Source organism: Mandrillus leucophaeus, unplaced genomic scaffold, assembly GCF_000951045.1.
Source record: "Mandrillus leucophaeus isolate KB7577 unplaced genomic scaffold, Mleu.le_1.0 Scaffold133, whole genome shotgun sequence".
Lineage (NCBI taxonomy): Eukaryota > Metazoa > Chordata > Mammalia > Primates > Cercopithecidae > Mandrillus > Mandrillus leucophaeus.
This window is the reverse complement of record NW_012101288.1, coordinates 5,564,559-5,592,289: the sequence shown is the minus strand read 5'-3', so window position 1 is coordinate 5,592,289 and position 27,731 is coordinate 5,564,559. Positions and strand designations below refer to the sequence as shown.

General features: G+C 37.3%; 1 protein-coding gene across 1 annotated transcript in view; it reads left to right on the top strand.

Moving 5' to 3' along the window:
- Positions 1 to 7,044, top strand: part of ATAD2 (ATPase family, AAA domain containing 2) — a 99,935-nt gene extending 92,891 nt beyond the window's left edge. The window contains exons 27-29 of the mRNA XM_011973016.1: positions 872 to 1,005; positions 3,828 to 3,956; positions 5,723 to 7,044. Coding sequence (XP_011828406.1) covers positions 872 to 1,005; positions 3,828 to 3,956; positions 5,723 to 5,764 — 305 coding nt within the window. The 3' untranslated portion in view covers positions 5,765 to 7,044. The remainder of the gene's footprint in view (positions 1 to 871; positions 1,006 to 3,827; positions 3,957 to 5,722) is intronic.
- Positions 7,045 to 27,731: the final 20,687 nt, after the last annotated feature.

Below are 27,731 nucleotides of genomic sequence, written 5' to 3'. Positions count from 1 at the left end.
AAAAGTCTCTTCCCCTCTTCTGGCCTTATTTTTCTCATTTATCGTTGAGTGTATTGTTCTAAGTCATAGATCAGCAGACTACTTATTTAAAGAACCAAATACCAGATAGTTAAATGCTTTAGCCTACACAGGGGCCCATACAATCTTGGTCTCTGTGACAACTACTCAACCCTGCTGGGAAAACTACATTGACAGTAGATAAAATTGATGTGGCTGGGTTGGTTTGTTTGTTTTGAGACAGTCTTCCTCTGTCATCCAGGCTGGATTTCAGTGGCATGATCTCTGCTCACTGCAACTTCTGCCTCTTGGGCTCAAACAATCCTCCAACCTCAGCCGCCCAAGCAGCTGGGACTATAGGCATGTACCACCATGTGCAGCTAATTTTTTTTTATTTTTTTAAAGAGACGGGGTTTTTCCATGTTGCCCAGGCTGGTCTTGAACTCCTGGACTCAAGGGATTCACCTGCCTCAGCCTCCCAAAGTGCTGGAATTACAGGCAGGCTGTGTTCTAATAAAACTTAATTTACAGTGATAGGCCAGATTTTGACCATGGATGGCATTTTACAACCCCTGTTCTAGATTATTGAGGTCCTTTCTAGCTTTTCAGTTCTGTGTGTCTTGTGCCCAAGTAGAAGACATTCTAACCTGTTGAGAATCCCCTTGAAATACTCAGTATGAAACCTATGTCTCAAACTGTCCTTAATTTTTGAGTGTATGAGTGGCAGTATCTCAATCTTACAACAGAATGAGTTAATAAGCTAGAATTGCTGTTTATGTCCTTAGTAAACATGCCCTGTTTAATCTGCCTATTACTATTATTTTAGGCATCATATCTATGGACCAAATAATAATTATTTGATTTTTCATTGTAGAAATGTGTGTTCTGCGAATGACTCGAGCTAGACGTTCCCAGGTAGAACAGCAGCAGCTCATCAGTGTTGAAAAGGCTTTGGCAATTCTTTCTCAGCCGACACCCTCACTTGTTGTGGATCATGAGCGATTAAAAGTATGTAAATTGAAATCATAATGCTTTTACTCTGCAGATTAGTAATCCCCAAACACTGGCTTGTGACTAGTAGCATTCTGGCTACATGGGATTTACATGAAAAAGTAAAACGTTTTTTCCTCCAAACTTCCCTTTACTGTTCTTCTCCTTCCCCTGTTCCAAATTAAGAATAGGTCAGGCGCAGTGGCTCACACCTGTAACCCCAGCATTTTGGGAGGCGGAGGTGGGCAGATCACCTGAGGTCAGGAGTTTGAGACCAGCCTGGCCAACAGTGCAAAACCCTGTTTTTACTAAAAATAAAAAATTAGGCTGGGTGCAGTGACTCATGCCTGCGATCCCAGCACTTTGGGAGGCTGAGGCAGGCAGATCACAAGGTCAGGAGATCAAGACTATCCTGGCTAACACGGTGAAACCCTATCTCTACTAAAAGTATAGAAACAAAATTAGCTGGGCATGGTGGCAGGCGCCTGTAGTCCCAGCTACTTGGGAGGCTGAAGCAGGAGAATGGCGTGAACCCAGGAGGTGGAGCTTGCGGTGAGCCAAGATCGCACCACTGCACTCCAGCGTGGGTGACAGAGTGAGACTCTGTCTCAAAATGAACAAATAAATAATAGATAAAATAAAATTAAAAATTAGTTGAGTGTGATGGTGGGCACCTGTATTCCCAGCTACTGGGGAGGCTGAGGCAGGAGAATCACTTGAAACCGGAGGCAGAGGTTGCAGTGAGCCAAGATCGTGCCACTGCACTCCAGCCTGGGTGACAAGAGCAAAACTCTATCTAAAAAAGAAAAGAATTATTACTATTATTTTTTAATATAAAATAGATTTTTATTTCTTAAAAAAAAAAAAAAAGACAAAGTCTCACTATGTTGCCCAGTTTGGTCTTGAACTCCTGAGCTTAAGTAATCCTCCCGCCTCAGCCTCCCAAAGTGCTAGGATTATAGGCATGAGCCACCATGCCTGGCCCAAAATTAAGAATTATATCCAAGGATCCATGGTAGGAATCAAAGGGAAAATAAAATAGCTAAGTGATTCTTATAGCTGCCATGTTACCTGTTGCTCATTCTTTTCCCCTGCCTATTCCCCTAAATTCAATTTTCAACCTAAGCACTGTAATAAAATGACCTCCTAATAGCTAATAATACTTGCCTTTGTTAAACTGAACTCTTCTTGCCATATCTGTAACAGTTGACACTATAGATAACTCTTCTTCCTTAACTATTGTGTCCTTAAATCATCCTTGCCTTTAACTACTTTTGTAAGCATCTCAGGGTTTTTCTGATCATTTGCTCTGTTACTCTTTACTTTTGGAATAGCCATCACCTCTGTAACGGTGATCCTACATCTGGATCTCCACACCCTGACACACCTAAACAACAGCCTTATCTCCTCAACCAACAACTTGGATGTGTTACAGTTGCCTTAACATATTTGAAATAAGATTGATTTCTTGCCCTTTTCCTTCAAAAGTAAAAACATTCTGCATCTCAATTCCAATTTACCTGTTTTATTTTGGCCACATTTCAAGTCTGAGAACATTATACATTTATCAAAGATACATTATTTGTAATACAGATAAGAGTTTTGGCATTTTAGAGGGAAATCTGCCCTGTTTAAGTACAAAGTGAACCTGTTAGTACTAATGAACTTAGGAAAGCCTTTCTCTTGAATGTAGCAGAGCTAATAAGAACTCAATGTCTACACTTCTTAGAGAAGGAAGCAGCAATATTCCTGGAGTAGTTTCTCTAAAAAAACTGCAGTCTTTCTGAAAAACTCTATTAAAAAGTATGTGTGGAACTGAAAGTCCATATAAATCTCATGACAGTAAAATGGTATTCCTAGTGCTGAAACAGGAACTTGTGTGTAAGTTCACTGTGTTATGTTGTTTGGGGTTAAGAGTAGCAATTATTATTCTACTTAATTGTTATAAATTTTACAGCTTTGTTCTGCTCAGTATACATATATGTCATTCAGAGTCAATTCATTACTGAGACTATTTCAATTTTTACTTTTTCTGATAATATAACCCATCAAAATGGACTATGTAATAGTACAGTATATCCACTAGGCATGCAATAAATAATGGCCTTTTATCAGAAGATATACTTGGTATAGAATAATTTGCATAAAATATGTAGTTGGAGGTGACTAATGTATTAAATTGCAGTTTTTAACATGCTGATCTAAATTATTGGTCCCATACATTGTTTTTATGACCATTACCTGTAGCCATTTTAGTTAGTTGTTACTTAACTATAATGGTGTGTTTTTGTTAATTATGAGGTAATGGCAGCATATTCTGGTAGGACCAGACTTGAAGAATTACAGAAATCCAGTAAGTCCACCATTTTAGTCATGAGAAAAAAACACTTAGCAGATGGAAAATCCTTTTTATATAAGAACCCTGAAGTGGTGAGGTAGTTCACCATTTATGTAGTATCTTTTTTAGTTTCACATAATAAAATTAGTTAAAATGTACTTATACTATCATAAAATCTCCTGCAAAAAAGCTTTGCTTTTCTCCTGTTAATCTAAATTGAGGTTAGTTTTTAATTTGTAGATGCTTATGGCTAGACTTAGAATTGGCTATCCCCTCAGCTCTAGTTTTTAGAATAGGAGTTACTCAAGGTCAAGGCCAGGATTATAGATAAGACTTAAGTACATTTAAATGTCAGAGCCACTGCCAGAGGCTGCCCTGTGTCATCAGATGACTTGGTCTGCGCTCTGTCAGGCTTTTAGTAATTCCCCAAACCTTCTAAATTAAATGTCTTGTCTGAGGAAGTTTCTCTCTCACACATATTGACACTCATATTTTCTTTTAGAATCTTTTGAAGACTGTTGTTAAAAAAAGTCGAAACTACAACATATTTCAGTTGGAAAATTTGTATGCAGTAATCAGCCAATGTATTTATCAGCATCGCAAGGACTATGATAAAACATCACTTATTCAGGTAAACTCTTGAGTGGAAACTTTTTACAAATGCTCTTATGGTCACATTAATATATCACTTATGTAGGATTGTTGAGGCTTTATTTAATCTGCGTAAGAAACTGATGGTAAGAACTTAAAGACCATCTTTCTATTTCCAAAATTGATGTCCCATTCCATAAAGATCATTTTTAATATGTGGATTATGAATTATTTCTAAATGCAAGTGAGTTTAGTATTTTTCCAATCTAGGGCTTAGTTTATGTATTTGTTTATTTATTTAGAGATAGGGTCTCTGTCTCCCAGGCTGGAGTGCAGTGGTGTGATCTCAACTCACTGCAACCTCCACCTCCCGGGTTCAAGCGATCCTCCTGCCTCAGCCTCCTAAGTAGCTGGGACCACAGGCGCCTGCCATCATGCCCAGCTAATTTTTGTGTTTTTTGTAGAGATGAGGTTTTGCTGTGTCGCCCACTCTGATCTTGAGCTCCTGAGCTCAAGCCATCCACCCGCCTCAGCCTCCCAAAGTACTGGAATTACAAACATCAGCCACTACACCCAGCCAATAGTTTGTGTCTTTAATAAATAGTGGAACATAAATTATGAATACCCTTTTTGTGTGTGTGTATTAATGAAAAATAATAGCTTCTTTTAAGACTTGTCAGCCAGGCACAGTGGCTCATGCCTGTAATCCCAGCACTTTGGGAAGCCAAGGCGAGTGGATTGCTTGAGCCCAAGAGTTCAAGACTAGCCTGGCCAACATGGTGAAACCTCGTCTACTAAAACAACAAAAATTAGCCAGATGTGGCGTGCACCGATAGTCCTAGCTACTTGGGTGGCTGCGGCATGAGAATCACTTGAACCTGGGAGGCAGAGGTTGCAGTGAGCCAAGATCAAGCCACTGCACTCCAGCCTGGACAACAGAGTAAGACTGTCTTTAAAAAAAAAGACTTGTGTACTTAATCTTCCTTTATAGTAGGTATTAGAGTGTTAATTATAGCATTATTTATTTTTGAGACAGGATCTTTCTCTGTCACCCAGGCTGGAGTGCAGTGGCAAGAACATAGCTCACTATAACCTGGAACTCCTGAGCTCAGGCAATCCTGCCTCAGCTTTCCAAGTAGCTGAGATTATAGGCAAGCGCTACCACACTGGGCTAATTTTTAAATTTCTTATAAAGATAGAGATTTTGCTATGTTGCCTAGGATGGTCCCAAATTCCTAGCTTCAAGCAGTCCTCCCGCCTCAGCCTCCCAAAGTGCTGGCATTAACAGGCAGGAGCCACCATGCCTGGCCTTATTATTTTTAATAACAGATCATTTCACCAGATAGAGTGCTAAATTAAAAAAAAAAAAAAGATATTACTTACCTATGCATATTATTGGTAACTACAGAATATAAAAATGATACCCATTAGTATCTATAGTATAGTATTTAGTATACCTACTAAAGTATACTATGTAGTATAATATATATAATATTGATACCTACAAAGTGTAAAATACTAAACTCTTTAACTACATCAGTACCTTGATTAATACTATTTGAATTTAACATAAGATGAATGCACCCCAGACTCATTTCAAAGTTATTTAAATAATGAAGTCCTATAGGTAAAATCAGTTTATGTGGCAGTCTTAAATACTGAACTGAATGTTTATTTTCACTATCAAATATATACATGAATATTAATATTCTTCAGGTTGTTTACTAAAAAAAAACAGTAATGAAATGTTTCTTTAGCTTATTCCATATTGAAACTTACTGTTTGCTCTTCCTCCCCTTTATCTAGAAAATGGAGCAAGAGGTAGAAAACTTCAGTTGTTCCAGATGATGATGTCATGGTATCGAGTATTCTTTATATTCAGTTCCTATTTAAGTCATTTTTGTCATGTCCACCTAATTGATGTAGTATGAAACCCTGCATCTTTAAGGAAAAGATTAAAATAGTAAAATAAAAGTATTTAAACTTTCCTATTTATGTACATATTAAGATAAATGTCATGTGTAAGATAACTGATAAATATTGGAACTTGGCTAGAACAAGATCCTGTAGTAATAGTAATAATAGTTGAAGTTTGGCCAACTCTTAATAAAGTTATTTTGTTAACTAATGTTTTATGGCACTTAAGAGTAATTAGCAGCGTTAAATTTTGTTGGTATTAAGCACTTTTAATTTTATCCTTCCTAAAAATAGTTTATTGTATCAGACAAGAAACTTACTTAACCATTGTGTCCTTCCCATCTTTTTTGTCATCTTTGTTTTCTTTAATGCCCTCCTGCCGTCTGCCTTGAGATTCCCTTGTCTTCACTTAAAAGCCAGAGTGCAAGTCATGATTTGCGGGAGGGCTCTTGAACAACTTCTGGCTGCACCACAATTCTGTACTTGAGTATCACAGTTATTGTTTTTGAGACAAACATTTTTATAATTCTAATTTGGGTTAATAAAGATTTTAAATATTTCTTGGTTTACTTTTGTAATTATATACACAACAAATGTATTAATAACTACCTTGTTAAACACCTTTTAATAGCACAAAGTTTTTATATTTGCAAGCTGTTGATATCTTTCTAAAATTGTGTTTAGGTTATATTCTATTGATACTTTTTATATGCAATTTTATAAATAGAAATATTATAATTTTATATTAATGATACCAAAAATACATTTCTTAAGGTTAAACGCATGCACTTCCATGCATACTTGCTTTTGGGGAGAGTGGGGAGAAGACATTCTAATAATTAGTTTGTAAAATAGCTTCTGTTGGAAACCTTTTGAGAGGAATAAGGAATGGTCATCTAAAATGAGAGACTCTGGATTTTAATGCAGTTCAAAGTTGAGCTGTATTTTTGTTGTTGATTTATCTGGATATTGTTTTTAAAGCCTTCTAAAACCCAGTAAATTCGGTACCTTAATTAGTAGATACTGTCTTATGTAATGCATAAAGCAGTGCCAGTCACTGAGGACATTTAAATATGTCTATATTTCTGGAGATACACATTCTCATTTTTGTTGGTTTATTATAAATTATTCTTCTAGATGCATCTTTTATAACTAGGATTTCATTTTGTGTGTATAGCTTATGTAATAAATTCTAAAGGTAAAAACTGTCTCTAAAATTTGTTTCTATTTCTTAAGTATTTTAAAACATACCAAAGATAATTCAGAGCACAAGAAGTGTAAAGTCTGTTCTTTCATGTATTGCTGTGCAAATTTAAAGTGCTGTTGACATTGGAATGTTTATATGGTGCATGTATTTTAGGTACAAAGACTAAAGTGCTTCCTGAAATGTCTTCTACAGATTTTAGAAGTGTTATGGCTACATTCCTATCTAGAGTTTGAAAACCATGCTGAAATTGCCGTGTTGAATGTTATCTCTCATTTGTTGCTCAAAAGTGCAGTTTAGGCAAGAAAAACAAAAGGAACTCAGAATAGAAAGGGAAAAGTGAAACTCTCTTTATTTACAAATGACATGATTTTATATGTAGGAAATCCTTTTTTGAGACAGAGTCTCACTCTGTCGCCTAGACTGGAGTGCAGTGGCATGATCTTGGCTCAGTGCAACCTCTTCCTTCCAGGTTCAAACAATTCTCCCACCTCAGCCTCTTGAGTAGTTGGGACCACAGGCACATACCACCACGCCCGGCTAATTTTTGTATTATGTAGGAAATCCTAAAGAATCCACAAAAAATCTGTTAGAGGTAATAAAAGAATTCAGCAGGTTGGGTGTGGTGGCGCATGCCTGTAATCCCAGAACTTTGGGAGGCCAACATGGATGGATCACTTGAGCTCAGGAGTTCAAGGCCAGCCTGGACAACATGGTGAAACCCTGTCTCTACAAAAAAAATGTAATCATTAGCTGGGCATGGTGGACATATACTTGTAGTCCCAGCTATTCCCTGGGAGGCTGAGGCAACAGGTCAGAGCTTGAGCCCAGGAGGTCAAAGCTGCAGTGAGCCAAGATTGCATTACTGTACTTCAACCTGGGCGGCAGAGTGAGACTCTGTCTTTTAAAAAAAAAAAAAAAAAAAAAAAATCAGCAGAGTTACAAGATAAAAAACATACTAAAATCAGTTGTATTTCTATATACTAGCAGTGAACAGTCCAAAAGGGAAATTATGAAAGCAATTTTATTTACAATATCTAAAACAGTAAACACCTAGGAATAAATTTAACCAAGGATATGTAAGAACTTACATACTGATAATTACAAACTGTTGCCAAAAGAAATTAAATAAGACCTAAATAAACAGAAAGACAGTCTGTATTCATGGTCTGGAAGACAATACTGGTAAGATTGCAGTAATCCCCAAAGCAGTCTACAGATTCAATGCAGTTTCTATCAAAATCCCAATGGCCTTTTTTTGAAAAATAGGAAAGTAAATCCTAAAAATTATATGGTATTACAGGGTACCCTGAATAGCCCAAAAAATCTTGAAAAAGGAGAGAACTCACTTCCTCCTGACTTTGAAACTTACTACAAAGCTACATATATCAAAGCAGTGTAATACAGGCGTAAGGTTAGACATATAGGTCAATGGAATAGAAAGTCCAGAAATAAACCATTATATCTATGGTCATTTGATTTTCAACAGGAGTGTCCACATCTATTCAATAGGAAAGAACCATTTCTTCAACAGATGGTGCTGGGACAACTGGATATCCGCATGTAAAAGAATGAAGTTAGATCCCTACCTGAGAATAGCTAATGCGTGCTGGGCCTAATACCTAGGTAATGGGTTGGTCTGTGCAGCAAACCACCATGGGACACATTTACCTGTGTAACAAACCTGCACATCTTGCATATTTACCCTGGAACTTAAAAGTTGATTTAAAAAAAAAAAATGGATTAAAGACCTAAGTTGAATAGCTAAAAGTAAAATTCTTAGAACACAAGGATATTTTCATGACCTTGAGTTTGGCAATTAGATAAACTGGACTTCATCAAAATTTTAAAATTTTATGCTTCAATAAATAATATAAATAACTCCTAAAACTCAACAACAAAAAGACAACCCAATGGATGTGGATGTTTTTGATGACATTACCAATATTTAGGATACCAGGCAAATATTTTGGAAGATACTTGTTTTGGAATAGTCTAATGTTTTTCTCATGACCAGACCAGGATTATGGGTTTGGGGAAGGAAGATCACAGAGGCAAAGTGGTCATATCAAGGTTGCATACTAGTGATGTGATTTTTGCCTATTGGTTGACTTTGATCACCAAGTGAAGTAGTATTTCTCAGGTTTCTCCATGGAAAAATTAATCTTTTCTGAACTATACTTCTCTCTTGTGAACTGTACTCTAAAAAGAAGTCACACAATGGACAGCCCACTCTTAAGGAGTGAGGAGTTACACTCTGCCATTTATTTTTAGGCCAGTTCTGTCAGTGATCCCTAAAATGTATGCATTGTAGAGTTAATTGAGCTTATTTTAGACTCGTGTCTTCTCCCTACTACTCCCCACCTTATACACAAGAGTATTTTGTTGTTCAAAGTAATGTAATTAAGAGATTGCTCCCTGACATTGAGGAAAAGATTGCCAGCTTGCCTCCTAATACCCATTCTTCCATTATTTGTAACAAAGTCCCATTTGGAAAATTATGTTTCATGCATTGCAGCAAAATATGGCCACGTGACTAAATTCTAGCCAATGAGATAGGGAAGTTGCACAGTTTCTAGGAAAGCTCTCTGGAAGGGCAAGGATGAGAGTACTTTCTGCCTTCTGAGCTTCCTATACACACAGACACATATATATACATATATACAGTTAAGAAGTTATCTCTGTGTGTGTTCATGATAATTTTAGGGATTCTTGAGTGGATCTCTGTTACTGATAGTGGAATGTAATTCTTAACCAGTAAAAGCATATAAAATAAATACGTGTTTTTTTCAACTCATTTCCTATAAGCAGCAGATCCTGAGCAAGGTCTTCAGAGACCCTTAAGCATAAAACGTACTGTCTCCAATTCTTATATGTATTTCTTTCTTTATTGTTAACAGCTTTATTGAGGTATAATTTATATATCATAAAATTCACTGATCTTAACAGTACAATTTAATGATTGTTAGTAAATTTACAGAGTTGTACAACTATCAGCATGAATCAGTTTTAGAACATTTCTGGCTCCCCAAAAGAGAGATTTCCGGTCTCTTCCTCGTGCCCATTTGCCATCAGTCCTCCTACCCCCAACCCCAGGCATTCCCTAACCTACTTTCTGTCTCTATAGATTTGCATTTTCTGGACATTTCATGTAAATGAAATTATAGTCTTTTACATCTGGATTCTTTCACTTAACATAATGTTTTTGAAATTCATCAGTGTTGTAGCATGTATCAGTAATTTGTTATGTTGTATTGTGGAACAGTATTTCATTGTATGGATATGCCCTTTTGCCTATTCATCCACAGTTGATGGACATTTGGATTGCCTCACATTTTGGCTAATACGAATAGTACTGCTGTGAACTTTACATGCATGTGTGACTCATGTTTTCATTTCTCTTGGATATTATATGGTAAATTATATGGCAGAATTATATGGTAAATTTATGATTATCTTAAACTGCTCTCCAAAGAGGCTGTTCCATTTTACATTTCCATTGGCACTGTATGAGGGTTCCAGCTTGTCCACATTCTTACCACCTTTGTTATCATCTGTCCTGTTTTTGTTGTTTACCTTTTTTTGTTGTTGTTGTGAGACAGAGTCTTGCTCTAACACCCAGGCTGGAGTGCAGTGGCGCGATCTTAGCTCATTGCAGCCTCCGCCTCCTGGGTTCAAGCATTTCTCCTGCCTCAGCCTCCTGAGTAGCTGGTACCACAGGCACTCACCACCATGCCCAGCTAATTTGTGTATTTTTACTAGAGACAGGGTTTCACCATGTTGGTCAGGCTGGTCTCGAACTCCTTGCCTCAAGTGATCCTCCTGCCTCAGCCTCCCAAAGTGCTGGGGTTGCAAGGCATGAGCCACCAGGCCTGGCCTTGTTGTCTGCTTTTAATAACCATGCAGGTGGGTACAAAGTGGTACTCTTTGTGGTTGTTAACTGCATTGCTCTAATGATGTTGAGAACATTTTTCATGTATTTATTAGCCATTTGTATATCATCTTTATTGAAATGGCCTTTTGAATATTTTAACCATTTTTTAATTGTTTCCTTATTATTGAGTTATGAGAGCTCTTTATATATTCACTTATTTTCAAGAGAGTTGCCAAGGCAGTTGGGAAAGAATAGTTATTTTTTAGCAAATGGTGCTGGATTAATTGGATATTCACATGCGGGAAAAAAAAAAAGTGAAATTAGATCCTTACCTCACACTGCATAAAACATTAACTCAAAATGGATCAGAGACCTGTCTATAAAAGCTAAAACTATAAAACTTTTAGAAGAGAAGGTAAGAGAAAATCATGATCTTTCTTTTTTCTTTTCTTTTTTTTTTTTTTTTCTGAGACAGAGTTTTGCTCTTGTTGCCCAGTCTGGAGTGCAATGGTGCAATCTCAGCTCACTGCAACCTCCGTCTCCCAGGTTCAAGTGAGTCTCCTGCCTCAGCCTCCCACATGTAAGCTGGGAATACAGACATGTGCCACCACGCCCAGCTAATTTTTTTGTATTTTTAGTAGAGACAGGATTTCTCCATGTTGGTCAGGCTGGTCTCGAACTCCTGACCTCAGGTGATCCACCCACCTCGGCCTCCCCAGAGTGCTGGGATTACAGGCATGAGCCACTGCACCCAGCCAATATTTCTTTTTTCTATAGCTTCATATTTGAAGTGACACATCATGATCTTAAGCAGAAAGTTCTTAGATATACTAAAATCACAATCCATAAAAAAACAAAAAATGATCAATTGGACTTCATCAAAATTAAAACCATTGGCACTCTATCGGTATTTTCTATATATATGTAGATGGTCCTCGGCAATGACATTAAAAGAGAAAAGTTGCCAGTTTCAGCTATTAGTTGATTACAGTTGGAAATATCTGGATTTTCAGGTAATGTAGGGATGCTGTCGAGGCAGAAGAGAATAGTTTTTTGAGACGGAGTCTTGCTCTGTCGCCCAGGCTGAAGTGCAGTGGCACAATCTCGGCTCACTGCAACCTTCACCTCCCTGTTCAAGCTATTTTCCTGCCTCAGCTTCTCGAGTAGCTGGGATTACAGGTGTGTGCCACCACACCTGGCTAATTTTTGTATTTTTAGTAGAGATAGGGTTTAACCATGTTGGCCAGGCTGGTCTCAAACTCCTGACCTCAGGTGATCCACCCACCTCGGCCTCTTAAAGTCCTGGGATTACAGGCGTGAGCCACTGCACCCAGCTCAGAAGAGTGTTTTTACAGTCCATATTTTGCACATAACCTTTGTAGTACGCTGAGAAATTACCCCCTCCCCCACTCCCAAAGATATCTTTGTCCTAATCCCTGAAAACTGAGCGTTACATTATATGGCAAAACAAAAAAGAAGGAAGGGTTTCTTTTAGATTTTGAGATCTTGAAATGGGAGATTATCCTGGATTATCTCTGTGGGCCCCAGATCAATCACATGTATCCTTATAAAAGAGCAGAGAGAGATTTTACACAGAAGGGAGAAGGCTGTGAAACCAGAGTCGGAGATTGGTGTCCTGCAGCCACAAGCCAAGGTAATGTCAGCAACTAGCCACCAGAAGCTGAAGAAGCACACAACATTCTTTCCTAGATCCTCCAGAGTTGTGCAGCCCTGTCAATCCCTCGATTTTGGCCTAATGATACTGATTTCAGATTTCTGCCTCCAGAACTGAAAGAATTTTTTAAACCACCAAGATTGTGGTAACTTGTTATAACATTTACAGAAAACTAATACATACAACCTTATACCAACACAAAATTGCCATTTTATAAACAATGCCTTTTCTTGCACATGTATCCCAGAACTTAAAGTATAATTATTTTAAAAAAGTAATAAAAGAAAATGCCTTTTCTCAGGGCTTTTGTTCAGGCTATATCCTCTGTCAGCAATAATTTTTCTCACCCACCCTCAACTCTCCTTTCACTTGACTACTTTAGGCATCAGAGATGGTCCAGAAAGATCTTAATTCCCCAGGCTAAGTTAGGACCTTCTTCTAATTTCGCATAGCTTCCTGTATAAGTCCCCTCCACTTTTAAATTTAACTTCAAGTATACAGAATTAATTGGCATGCATCATGACACACTCGTCATCGATTCATGCATGCCCCACCTTTTGAAAGTTTATTTTTTTAAATAATAAATGCCCGTAAAACCTGTTTGTCAAAAGGAACTAACCAAATCACCTATTGGACACATTAACCCGTTACCACCCACTGTAATTATAATCCTCAATCACTCATCATTCTTTGCTTTGTATTGTATGCATTTAATTGCGTATGTGTGTTCCTACAAATCACGTTTTAAGTATCAGATTTTTACCATAGTGGTATTATGCTACTGCATGTATGATATCTTCTGGAGCTTCCTTTTTTCACATAATATTATTGCTAAAATTTTTTATAGGATTGCATATTGTACATCATTCGACTGCTATATAATCCATTTTGTGAGGAAACCACAGTTTATCAATCCACTTTACCATGGGGCATTTAGAGTTTTTCCAGGTTTTGATTATTGTAAACTGTTTTAAGGACATTCTTGCACCTTCTGTCTGTTGTACGTGCTGTGCTAGAGATCCACTTAGGCATTAGGAAACACCATACTGAAGATAAAATAAGGAAAGATTATTGGTGTAGGGGAATGTCAAGTAGTAACTTGGCCCTAGTTACCTTTCCTAGGCTGTAATGGATGAGGAGTGGCTGTTGAAACCCAAAGGAAGTTGCATGTAGTCTGCCACCTTGAGAAAAGCAGTGATCTGCAGTTACAGTGTCGAGTCAGTCCCAGGCAATATTACATCACAGAGCGAACCAGGAAAACAAGTGCTCTGACTTCACAGCTTACACACAATTTGTTGGAGTCAGAGTGGGGAGAAAGGACCCTGTCCTCCAAATATCAGGGATCTGTGCTCTGATTGCTGCTCCTGATTACACAGGTGCAGATGAAGGTGGACAGCCTTTGTTTCACTTCCCTCCCATGTTGCAAGTCTTTTTCTTGTGGCTCTCAGGGTATTTAAAAGGCTGGCACCCTTTTTCCCTTTTGGGAGCCAGACATTAAGACTAGACCATTCAAAAACAACTGTATATATTGTCAGATGTGGTGGCTCATGCCTGTAATCCCAGATCCTTGAGAGACCAAGGAGGGAGGATCACTTGAGCCCGGGAGTTTGAGACTGCAGTAAGACATGATTGTGCCACTGCACTCCAACCTGGGTAACACAGACCCTGTCTAAAAAAAAGTGAAGAGAAAAGCCTCAACAACTGCATATGCAGGAAAAATTAGAAAGTGACTGCATGCCCAAAGAGAGGCTCAGAAAAGCTGAAAAGATCTGAAGTTTACAGCTCAGACTGATTCTTGGCACAGAGACAAAAATTTAAAAAAAAAAGAAAAAAGCAAAAACAATAACAAAAACAGCAAGCCCTGGGGAAAGGGAAGAATCTGATTTCCAGAGTTAATACAGTAATATGTTTAAATGTTCAGTTTCCAACAACAACAAAAAAATCACAAGGCTTATAAAGAAACAGGAAAGTATGATCCATTTAAAGTAAAAAAAAAAAAAAAGAACAATCAACAAAAACTTTCTGAAAAAGACCTGATGGCAGATAAACCAGGCGAAGACTCTTTTAAAAACTGTCTTATACTAAGAGACATGTAGTATGAAGAAAAAAAACTGTCTTAAAGAGCTCAAAGAACTAAAGGAAAATGTGGAGAAAGAAAACTGTTATTTATTTTATTGCTTTTACTATTATTAATAAAAAGACTACAAAGAAATCAGAAGGAAATTCTGGAGCTGAAAAGTGTAATAACTAAAATGACAAATTTAGTAAAGAGATTTAAAGGCACAGTTGAACAGAAACCTGCAGAAGAACAGTCAGCAAATTTGAAGATAGGATACTGGGAAGTACGGAGTCCGAGGAACAGAAAAAAAAAAACAATTGAAAAAAATGAACGGAGCTTAAAGAACCTGTGGAACACAATAAAGTAGACTAACATACACACTGTGGGAGTTCCATAAGGGGAAGAAAGAAAGCAGCAGAGATATTTGGAGAAATAATGGCTGAAAACTTCCCAAATTTGATGAAAGACATGAATATAAATATCCAAGAAATTCAGTCTCCAAGTAAGATTATCTGAAGGAGATCCACACCAAGACACATAATCAAACTTTTGAAAGGCAAAAGAATCTTGAAAGCAGCAAGAGAGAGGCAACTCATCACGTATGAAGGATACCTCGTGGGATTATCAACAAATTTCTCATCAGAAACATTGGAATATCAAAGGCAGTTAGCTAAAATGCTAAAAAACAAAAATCAAATAAAAAACCGTCAACCATAGATCTTATATCTGGCAAAAGCTGTCCTACAAAAATGAGGGAGAAATTAAGACATTTTAAGATAAACAGAAGTTGAAGGAGTATGTTACCACTAGACTTTCCTTGCAAGAACTGTCAAGGGACTCCTGTAGAGTGAAATGTCAAAAAAATACTAGACAGTAACTTGAACTTGTATGAAGAAATAAATATCTGAATAATGGTAAATACATAGGTGAATATAAAAGCTAGTAGTAGTATTACAGTAATGGCTTGTAACTGCACTTTTTGTTTTCTACATTATTTGAGAGACTAATATATATTTAAAAACAATTAGTACTGGGCTCGGCACCATGGCTCATGCCTGTAATCCCAGCACTTTGGGAGGCCAAAGCAGGCGAATCACCTGAGGTCTGGAGTTCGAGACCAGCCTGACCAACATGGAGAAACCCTATCTCTACTAAAAATACAAAATTAGCTGGGCATGATGGTGCGTGCCTGTAATCCTAGCTACTTGGGAGGCTGAGGAAGGAGAATTGCTTGAACCCGGGAGGTGGAGGTTGCAATGAGCCAATATCACGCCACTGCACTTCAGCCTGGGTGACAGTGCGAGACTCCATCTCAAAAAAAAAAAAAAAGAGGAAAACACATATTTGCTGTTTAAGCCATTATGTTTTGGGTGGTTTGTTAAGCAGCACTAGCACAAAATAATTATTAGTACTAACGGTAGTGTTGCTATAACTTTGGTTTGTAACTCCACTTAATTTTATTTTTTTTTTTGAGACAGAGTCTCACTGCATCACCCAATCAGCCAGTCTCAAAGTGCAGTGGTGCAATCTTAGTTCACTGCAACCTCCACATCCCAGGTTGAAAAAAAAAAAAAGGAAAGTAATTCATTTAAAAGAATTATTTGTTTATGTTTTTGGAGAAACGATTTATATGGATGTAGTTTTGTGACATTAACAACTTAAAGGATTGGGGATGGAGCTGTAAAAGAGGGTTTTGGTATATTACTGAAATTAAGGTGGTATGAATTCTAATTTGAGCATTATAAACTTGGTAATACCATGGTAAACACAAAGAAAACCACTATAGAATAGGCACAAAAAGAAATAGGAAAGGAATGTAAACATTTCACAGCAAAATCAACTAAACACAAAGAAAAACAGTAATGCAGGAAAATAAAGGTAAAAGATGATAAGGCATACAACAGGGATAAAGCAAAATGACAGTATAAAGTAATTTATAATGACTTTAAATGTAAATGAGTTAAACTCTCCAGTCAAAATATAGAGATTGACAAAATGGATAAAAACTCATGATTCAACTATATGCTGTCTACAGAAGACTCACTTTAGGTCCAGACACAAATAGGTTGAAAGTGAAAGGGTAGCAAAAAATGTTTCATGCAAATGGTAACCAAAAGAAAAGCAGGGTGACTATAAGACAAACTAGATTTTAGTTTTAAAAAGTTTACGAGAAATAAACTCACAGAATGCATTCAATAAATGTTTCTCCTTACATCCATCTGTTCTCCTCCAACCCTGCTTTTGTCTGTCCTCTCCTTTTGTCTGTTAGTCTCTCACTTAATTTTTCTCTTTAATGAAAACTATACCTAACTTTTGGTTATCTATGCTGATGGAAAGCAGGTGAACAGGAAGATCTTAAATGTGTAAATTATTCAAAAGACTCTTTAAGGAACAAGAAAAGTTTATAGACAAAAAAAAATGACTTTTATTAATAAAGGTTCAATACAGCAGGAAGATAGAAACATAACCATTACACACACATAATGACAGTCCATCAGAATATATCAAGCAAAAATTGACAGAATTGAAGAAAGAAAATAGATGATTCTACAATGACATTTGGAGACTTTAATACCCCACTCTCAATAATGGATACAACAACCACACAGAAGATAAGCAAATAAATAGAAACCAACTAATATGAGTCATATACAGAATGTTCTACCCAACAACAGCATACACATTCTTCTCAAGTGCAACACGGGACATCTTCCAGGATACACCATATTTCACAATTTAAGTCTGAATACATGTAAAAAGATACGAAGTATCTTCTCCGATCACATTAGGATGAAATTAGAAATTACTAATAGAAGTAAAACTGGAAAATTCACAACTTGTGAAATTAAACAACACACTCTTAACCAATGGATCAGAGAAAACATCATAAGGGGAATTAGAAAATAGAGACAAGTGAAGATGCAAACAACATATCAAAGCTTATGTGACACAGTGAAGCAGTGCTAAGGGGGTACTTTATGACTATAAACAATTTCTATTGTAAAACAAGAAAGATCTCACATCAATAAACTAGCTTTACAACTTAAAGAACTAGAAGAAAAAGAGCAAACAACCAAAAGCTAACAAAAAGAAAGAAAGATTAAAGATTAGAGCAGAGAAAAACAACATAAGGAATAGAAAAACAACAGAAAATTAATGAAACTAAACATCGGTTCTTTGAAACAATTCAATCAACAAAGTTTTAGCTGGATGGACTAGGAAAAGATGAGAGAAGACACATTACTAAAGTCAGAAATCAGGCCAGGCATGGTAGCTCATGGTAGTAATACCACTTTGGGAGGCCCAGACAGGTGGATCACTTGAGGTCAGGAGTTTGAGCCCAGCCTGACCAACATGGTGAAACCCTGTCTCTACTAAAAATACAAAAATTAGCCAGGTGTGGTGGTGGGTACCTGTAATCCCAACTACTCAGGAGGCTGAGGTAGGAGAATTGCTTGAACCCGGGAGGTGGAGGTTACACTGAGATGAGATTGGACCGCTGCACTCCAGCCCGGCAGACAGAATGAAACTCCATCTCAAAAATAAATAAATAAATACATAAATAAATGAAATAAAATCAGAAATGAAAATGGGGACATTATTACTGATGTTACAGAAATATAAAGGATTATAATAGTACTGTGAGCAATTATATGCCAACAAGTTGGATACCTTAGATGAAAAGGACACATTTATAGAAACACAAAACCTACCAACACTAAATCATAGAGAAATAAAAAATCTGAATAGATCAATAACAAAGAGATTGAATTTGTAATCAAAAATTTCCTGACAAAGAAAAACCCTGGACATGATGGCTTCACCAGTGAATTCTAGCAAACCTTTAAAGAACTATACCAATCCTCAAGTTTTCTAAAAAAAAATTTTTAAAGAAGGAACACTTTCTAACTCATTCTGTAGCCAGAATTGTCTTGATACCAAATCCAAAGACAGTACAAGGAAACTACTGACAAATATTTGTAGTTTTCTTTAGTATCCTTTACAAACACTGATGTAAAAATCCTCCACGAAATATTAGCAAACTGAATTCAGCAGCATATTAAAAGGATTGTAGGCCAGGCGTGTGGCTCACTCCCATAATCCCAGCACTTTGGGAGGCCAAGGTGGGTGGATCACTTGTGGTCAGGAGTTTGAGACCAGCCTGGCCAACATGGTGAAACCCCATCTCCACTAAAAATACAGAAAATTAGCTGGGCGTGGTGGCTTACTCCTATAATTCCAGCTACTTGGGAGGCTGAGGCAGGAGATTCGTTTGAACTCGGGAGGTGGAGGTTGCAGTAAGCCAAGATCATGCCACTGCACTCCAGTCTGGGCGACAGAGTGAGACTCCGTATCAATTAAAAAAAAAAAAGGATTGTACACCATGACCAAGTAAGATGTATTCCTGGAATGCAAGGATGATTCAACATACAAAAATTGATCAATGTATACGCTAAATTAGCAGAATGAAGGGGAAAAAACACATGATCATCTCAGTTGATTCAGAAAAAAAGCATTTGACAAAATTCAGCACACTTTTATTATAAAAACACTCAACAAACTTGAATAGAAGGAAACTACCTCAACATAAAGCTATATATGAAAAACCCACAGCAAATATCATACCCAATGGTGAAAGACTGAAAGCTTTTCCTCAAAGATCAGGGAGAAGACTAGGAAGCGCACTTTTGCAACTTCTACTCAATGTAGTACTGGAGGTTCTAGTCAGAGCTTTTACGAAAAAAACAAAAAGCATTTATGTTGGAAAGGAAGAAGTAAAACTATCTCTTTGCAGATAAACCTTGTAAGTAGAAAAAAACAAAGATTACACACACATACACATGCCAAAGAAAAAACTGTTAAGAGCTAGTAAGTGAATTCAGCAAAGTAGCAGGTTACAAAGTCCACACACAAAATCAGCGGCATTTCTAAACACAATGATCAATCTGAAAAGGAAATTGCAAGAACAATTCCATTTACAATAGCAACAAAAAGAATAAAATATTTGATAATTAACTGAACCAAGGAGGTGAAAGACTTGTACGATGAAAACTACAAACCATTGGTGAAAGCAATTAGTGAAGACATATATAAATTGAAACACATCCTATGTTCATGGATTAGCAGACTTAATATTGTTGATGAGGTTAACATAACCCAAAGTGATCTACAAATTCAATGCAATCCCCATTAAAACCCCAGTGACTTTTGGGGAATTTTTTGGAAAGATAGGAAAACCCAATTCTAAATTTCATATGGAATCTCACAACACTTTGAATAGCCAAAACCATATTGAAAAAGAAGAACAAAGCGGGAGGATTCACACTTCCTGATTTCAAAACTTACTGCAAAGCTACAGTAACCAAAACAGTGTGGTACTGGCATAAAGACAGACATAAGGACAAATGGAATCAAACAGCGAGCCCAGAAATCACCCTCACTTATATGGTCAAGAGATTTTTGATAAGGGTGCCAAGACCATTCAATGGAGAAAGGACAATCTTTTCAACAAATGGTGCTGGGAAAACTGGATATCCACATGCAAAAGAATGAAGTTGGACCCTTACCTAGCACCATATACAAAAATTAACTTAAAATGGATCAATGACCTAAATGTAAGACCTAAAACTATGAAACTCTTAGAAGAAAATAATATGGCAAAATTTCCATGACATTGGAATTGGCAATGACTTCTTGGATATGACACCAAAGCACAGATAATTTTAAAAAATAGAAAAATTAGACTTCATGAAATTTTTTTAAATTTTGTGCATCAAAAGACACTACCAACAGAGAAGAAAGACAACCCACTGAATGGGGGAAAATATTTGCAAATCATATACCTGGAATTAATATCCAGAACATAAAGAAAACTTCTAAAACTTAACAACAACAAACTCAATTCAAAATTGGGCAAAGGACTTGAATAGACATTTCTCCAAAGAAGATATGCAAATGGTCAAGCACATGAAAAGATGTACAATATCACTGATCATTAGAGAAATCAAAACTATGAGATACCATCTCACACCCAGGAGGAAGACTAACATTAAAACCAGAAAATTGGCCAGGCATGGTGGCTCACACCTGTAATCCTGGCACTTTGGGAGGCCAAGGTAGGTGGATCACCTGAGGTCAGGAGTTTGGACCAGCCTGGCCAATGTGGCAAAACCTCATCTCTACTAAAAATACAAAAATTAGCCAGGCATGGTGGTGGGCGCCTATAATCCCAGCTACTCAGGAGGCTGAGGCAGGAGAATCGCTGGAACTCGGTGGGTGGAGGTTGCAGTGGGCTGAGATTGCACTACTTCACTCCAGTCTGGGTGAGAGAAACTCCATCTCAAAAAAAAAAAAAAAAAAAAAAAAAAGCCCAGAAAATTACAAGTGTTGGTGCAGGTATGGAGAAATTGGAAATCTTGTGCACTGTTGGTGGAATTGTAAAATGGTACAGTCACTGAAAAACAGTATGGCGGTTCCTCATATGATTCAGCAATTCCACTTCTAGGTATATATTGAAAAGAATTGAAAGCAGGACCTTGAAGAGATGTTTGTATATCTACGTTCACAGCAGCATTAGTCACAATAGCTAAAATGTAGAAGCAACCCAGGTGTTCATCCATAGATGAACGGATCAGCAAAATGTGGTGTGTGTGTGTGCGTAAATATATATATGTGTGTGTATATATATATATGAATATTAAAAAGAAGGAAATCCTGACATATGCTACAATATGGATGAACTTTGGGGCCATTTTGCTAAGTTAAATGAGCCAGTCACAAAAAGACAAATCCTATATGATTTCACTTATAGGAGGGTATCTAGAGCAGTCAAAAGTCATAGAGACAGAAAGTAGAATGGTGGTGGCCAAGAGCTAGAGAAAGGGGAGAATGAAGAGTTGTTATTTAATGAGTGTAGAGTTTTAGTTTTACAAGATGAAGAGAGTTATGAAGATGGTGATGTTTGCACAACATTATGAATGTATTTAATACCACTGAGCTGTACACTTAAATGTAGCTAAGACCACAAGTTTTTCGTTATTTGTATTTTACCACAGTAAAAAATAAGTGGAAAAAAACAATATATGCTCTATCCTGTAGGACACCACCCCAAATTCAATGTTGTCTCCCCCCGATGCCATAACAGTCTTCACAGGCCAGTTCACTATTTTATTAAGCCAGCTGCTTCTAGGTGGTATGATACATGGTAAGACAAATGAGTTCTGGGAGGTAAGCTTATTGCCTACATTGTTTGCCATAAAAACATCTCCTGATCAGAGATGAAGTTGTATGGAATACCCCAAAGATGGTTAAGGCAATCTATATGTTCACGGATGGTGGTACTGGTGGAAACACTATGGTAAAGAATCACAAATCAATATTCAGATATGTTCTGATACTTTATTTTCTGGTGTTTCCATTGCTGTGAGAACAAAGTGCTTCCTCTTCCACTTCCCACCAGGTAGCCAGCTATTCTCCCTGGGTAATAGTGCTGGATTGGGGCCTCAGTATTGATCTTGCTCTTAGCTGTTTTGGTACTACTCAGCAGACATAGGTGGGTCAGCCTTGATGAGGACAAGACCATTTTGTTGAGCAGTTGCATAGCCTTCATTCCTACTGCTGTAATCACTTTGTAAAAACCTTCGAGTGAGCACTGGGATGACTGGGAAAGAAACTAACATCTACAGGATGAGGTCCTCTTGTCAACTGATCAATGAGAGGCTTTCTGGTTTCAATACTCTTTGACAGACATTTAATAATTCACATACTCTACATACCTATTTAGTTTTCCCAAAAACTTCACGTCACCAATTTTCCAATTTCATTCCCTTCAAGTCCTTGACCTGTCAGCCAACTCATTATCCACTTCTCATAGCCCAGTGTAGATCAATACCTCAGGCTCTTTCTCCTTTTACATGATGTGGATTACCAGATATACCACTCAAAGTTCTTGCCTGATGGGATAATTTCCCTTAACCGTCGTCTTTCAAGGTTACCTCTAAGTGGGATTTGTAGAACAGTAGTCATCCACTTTTGGGGTTGGTGCCTGCATACTGTATAGATCCATCTGTGAATCAGATCAACACGTTTTTTCTTCATTAATATACATATATGTATGTGTGCGTGTGTGTATATGTATATGTCTTGTATACATATATACAATAACATATATATAAGTTCTTCATTAACTGATATATGTATATATATGGTATATGGTATTTTGTACATGGTATGAAGTATGTTTTAAAGAATATATGTATAATTGACATAATAATTATATAACTGGCATATAATAAACTGCATTTATTTAAGTACACAATTGATAAAATTACAAATCAAGTTGCTACAAACATTTATGTACAAGTCTTAGAGGTGGCTGGATAGTAGGTATATGTTTAACTTTTAAGAAACTGGTAAACTGTTTTCCAAAATGGTACCATTTTACATTCCCACAATAATTCTATTTCCTCCATATCCCGGCCAATACTTGGAATGGTCAGATATTTTTTGGTTTTTTTAGTCATTCTTCTAGGTATCTCATGATTTTAATTTGCGTTTCCCTACTGATTAATGATATCGAGCATCTTTTCACATGCTTATTTGCCATCCATATATCTTCTTTGGTGACATGTCCAAATCTTTTGCCCATCTTAAATTTGATGCCGTGCACAGTGGCTCATGCTTGTAATCCCAGCACTTTGGGAAGCCGAGGCGGGCAGATCACTGGAGGTCAGGAGTTCAAGACTAGCGTGGCTAACATGGTGAAACACCAGCTCTACTAAAAATTTAAAAATTAGCCATACGTGGTAGCACATGCTTGTAATCTCAGCTACTCAGGAGACTGAGGCAGGAGAATCGCTTGAACCTGGGAGGCAGAGGTTGCAGTGAACTGAGATGTTGCCACTGTACTCCAGCCTGGGCGACAGAGCAAGACTCTGTCTCAAATAAATAAATAAATAAATAAATAAATAAATAAATAAATAAAAGAATCATGTTCATAATTCCTAAGAGTTTTGATAAACCTTAAATTCATCTGATTAGTTTTAAAAAAAAAGAGTTCTTTATACACTCTAGATACAAGTCCTTTATATGCTTTGCAAATATTTTCTCCCACTCTGTGGCTTGACTTCGCAAACTCTTAATAAGTATTTCAAAAGCAGAAATTTTAAATTTTGATAAAGTTTAAATATATAACTTTTTTCTTTTATAAATTATAGTTTTGACATTTTATCTAATAAATATTTCCCTCAATATCCCAACAATTTTCTCCTGTATTTTCTTCCAGAAGTTTTATAATTTAAAGTTTTACATTTAGAGCTGTGATCCATTTTGAGTTAATTTTTGTTTACAGTATGAAGTATGTTTTGAAGAATATCCATATGCAGCATTTTGGGAGGCCGAGGTGGGCAGATCACCTAAGGCCAGAAGTTCGAGACCAGCCTGGCCAACATGGCAAAACCCTGTCTCTACTAAAAATACAAAAAATTTGTTGGGCGTGGTGGCGCACACCTGTAATCCCAGCTACTTGGGAGGCTGAGGCAAGAGAATCGCTTGAACTCCGGAGGCAGAGGTTGCAGTGAGCTGAGATTGCACCACTGCATTCCAGCCTGTGTAACAGAGCGTGACTCTGTCTCAAAAAAAAATAATAATAATTCATATGCAAAGAAGAACTATCCTTTTCCCACTGAATTGCCATTTTGCCTTTGTCAAAAATTAGTTGTCTCTATATGTATGGTTTCATATCTGGGCTCTATTCTGTTCCATTGATCTACTTGATTACTATACTCCATACTCTATTCTACTATACTGCATACTCTTGATTGCTATAGCTTTATAATAAGTCTTAAAATCAGATAGTTTTATTTTTTTTATTTTTTATTTTTTTGAGACGGAGTCTCGCTGTGTCACCCAGGCTGGAGTGCAGTGGCGCGATCTCGGCTCACTGCAAGCCCCGCCTCCCGGGTTTACGAGCTGGGACTACAGGCGCCCGCCACCACGCCCGGCTAGTTTTCTGTATTTTTAGTAGAGACGGGGTTTCACCATGTTAGCCAGGATGGTCTCGATCTCCTGACCTCGTGATCCACCCGCCTCGGCCTCCCAAAGTGCTGGGATTACAGGGTTGAGCCACCGCGCCCGGCCAAAATCAGATAGTTTTAATTCTCCCTCTGTGTTCTTCGTTTTCAAAGTTGTTTTGGCTACTCTAGGTCTTTTAAATTTCTGCGTGAATTACAGAATCAACTTGTCAATTTCTTCCCCTGCCCCCACAAAAAAAGGCCTACTAAAATTTTAACTCAAATTGTATTGACTCTAGATTGAATTTAGGGGAAAACTGACATTTTAACAAGTTTGAATCTTCCAATCCATAAATACAGTATATCTTTCCATTTACATAGATCTTCTTTGATTTCTCTCAGCAATGTTTTCTAGTTTTCCTCATGTAGAGTTTGCACATTTTTTGTCAGATTTATTCCTAAGTATTTTATATTTTTGAATCCTATTGTAAGTGCTACTGTATTGTAATTTTATTTTTTTATTATTATATTTTTTGAGACGAAGTCTCGCTCTGTCACCCAGGTTGGAGTGCAGTGGTGCCATCCCAGCTGACTGCAACCTCTGTCTCCCAGGTTCAACAGATTCTCCTGTCTCAGCCTCCTGAGTAGCTTGGATTACAGGCACGTGCCACCACGCCCGGCTAATTTTTGTATTTTTAGTAGAGATGGGCTTTCACCATGTTGGTCAGGCTGGTCTCAAACTCCCAACCTCGTGACCCACCTGCCTCAGCCTCCAAAAGTGCTGGGGTTACAGGCATGAGCCACTGCACCCGGCCCCTGCATTGTAATTTTAATTTCCAATAGTTTGTTGCTAATACGTAGAAAGACAATTTTTTTTCCTTTTCTTAAAGCTTATTTTATGTTCAGGGTTACATGTGCAGGTTTTTTATATATGTAAACGTGTGTCATGAAGGTTTGTTGTACAGGTTACTTCATCACCCAGGTACTAAGCCTACTACTCAATACTAGGTACTGAGATCAGAAAAAATACAGTCATTTTCTGATCTTAAAGGATTAGAAAAATACATTCCTTTCTCCCAACCTCCACCCTCAAGTAGACCCCAGTGTCTACTGTCACCCTCTTTGTGTCCATGAGTTCTCATTATTTAGCTCCCACTTGGAAGTGAAAACATGTGATATTTGGTTTTCTGTTTCTGTGTTAGTTTGCTAAGGACAATGACCTCCAGCTCCATCCATGTTCCCACAAAAGACATGATCTCATTCTTGTTTATGGCTGCGTAGTATTCCATGGTGTATACATACAACATTTTCTTTACCCAGTCTGTTGTTGATGGGTATTTAAGTTGACTCCATGTTTTTGCTATTGTGAATAGTGCTACAATGAATATTTGCATACATGTATCTTTATGATAGAATGATTTATATTCCTTTGGGCATATACCCAGTAACGGGATTGCTGAGTCAAATGGTAGTTCCATTTTTAGTTCTTTGAGGAATCGCTACCTGCTTTCCACAGTGGCTGAACTAATTTAAACTCCCACCAATAATGTAGAAGCATTCCCTTTCCTCCGCAACCTTGCCAGCATCTGTTATTTTTTTACTCTCTTTAATAATTGCCATTTTCACTGGTGTGAGATAGTAGCTCATTGTGGTTTTGATTTGTATTTCTCTAATGATCAGTGATATTGAACTTTTTTTCATACACTTGTTGGCCACATGTCTTCTTTTGAAAAGTGTCTGTTCATGTCCTTTGCCCACTTTTTAATGGGGTTGTTGGGTTTTTGCTTGTAAATTTGTTCAAGTTCCTTATAGATGCTGGATATTAGACCTTTGTCAGATGCATAGTTTGCAAATATTTTCTTCCATTCTGTAGGCTGTCTGTTTACTCTTTTGATAGTTTCTTTTGCTGTGCAGAAGCTCTTTTTCCTTAGATCCCATTTGTCAATTTTTGCTTTTGTTGCAACTGCTTTTGAAGTTTTCGTTATGAAATCTTTGCCCATTCCAATGTCCAGAATGGTACTGTCTAGGTTGTCTTCCACTAGCCACCGCGCCTGGCCGAAAGCAGGATCTTGAAGAGATATTTGTACACCCATGTTCATAGCAGCATTATTCACAATAGCTAAAATGTGGAAGCAACCCAGGTGTCCATCCATGGATGAATGAATAAGCAAAATACGGTATATACATACAAAGGAATATTATTCAGCATTAAAAATAAGGCAATTCTGACATATGCTACAATATGGATGAATCTTGAGGCCATTTTGCTAAGTTAAATGCACCAATCACAAAAAGACAAATCCTGTATGATTTCACCTATAGGAGGTATCTAGAGTAGTCAAAGTCATAAAGACAGAAAGTAGAATGGTGGTTGCCAGGGGCTGGGAGCTAGGGAGTTGTTTAATGATACAGAGTTTCAGTTTTGCACGATGCCAAAGTTCTGGAGATTGGTTGCACAACTCTGTGAATATACTTAACATTACTGAACTGAACACTTAAAAATGGCTAAGATGGCAAATTTTATGTTATGTGTATTTTACCATAATTAAAAAACAGAAATAAAAGACATACAGATTGGAAAGGAAAAGTAAACCTGTCTTCATTGACATATAGCATGATCATCTGTGTAGAAAATAGAATCTACAAAAAAAAAGAAAAGAAAAGCCTCTAGTACTAATAGTTGAGTTTAACAAGGTTGTAAGATACAAGTTTAACATAAGAAAATTGTCTTTCTGACTTAAATGTAAAATCTAAAACTACGAAAAGCCTGGAAGGGCTGCGCACAGTGGCTCACGCCTGTAATCCCAGCACTTTGGGAGGCTGAGGCGGTTGGATCACCTGAGGTCAGGAGTTCAAGACCAGCCTGGCCAACCTAGTAAAACCCTGTCTCTACTAAAAATAAAATACAAAAAAATTAGCCGGGTGTGGTGGTGCACGCCTGTAGTCTCAGCTACTTTGGAGGCTGAGGGAGGAGAATTGCTTGAACCCAGGAAGCGGAGGTTGCAGTGAGCTGAGATTGCGCTACTGAACTCCAGCCTGGGTCACAGAGCAAGACTCCATCTCAAAAAAAGAAAAA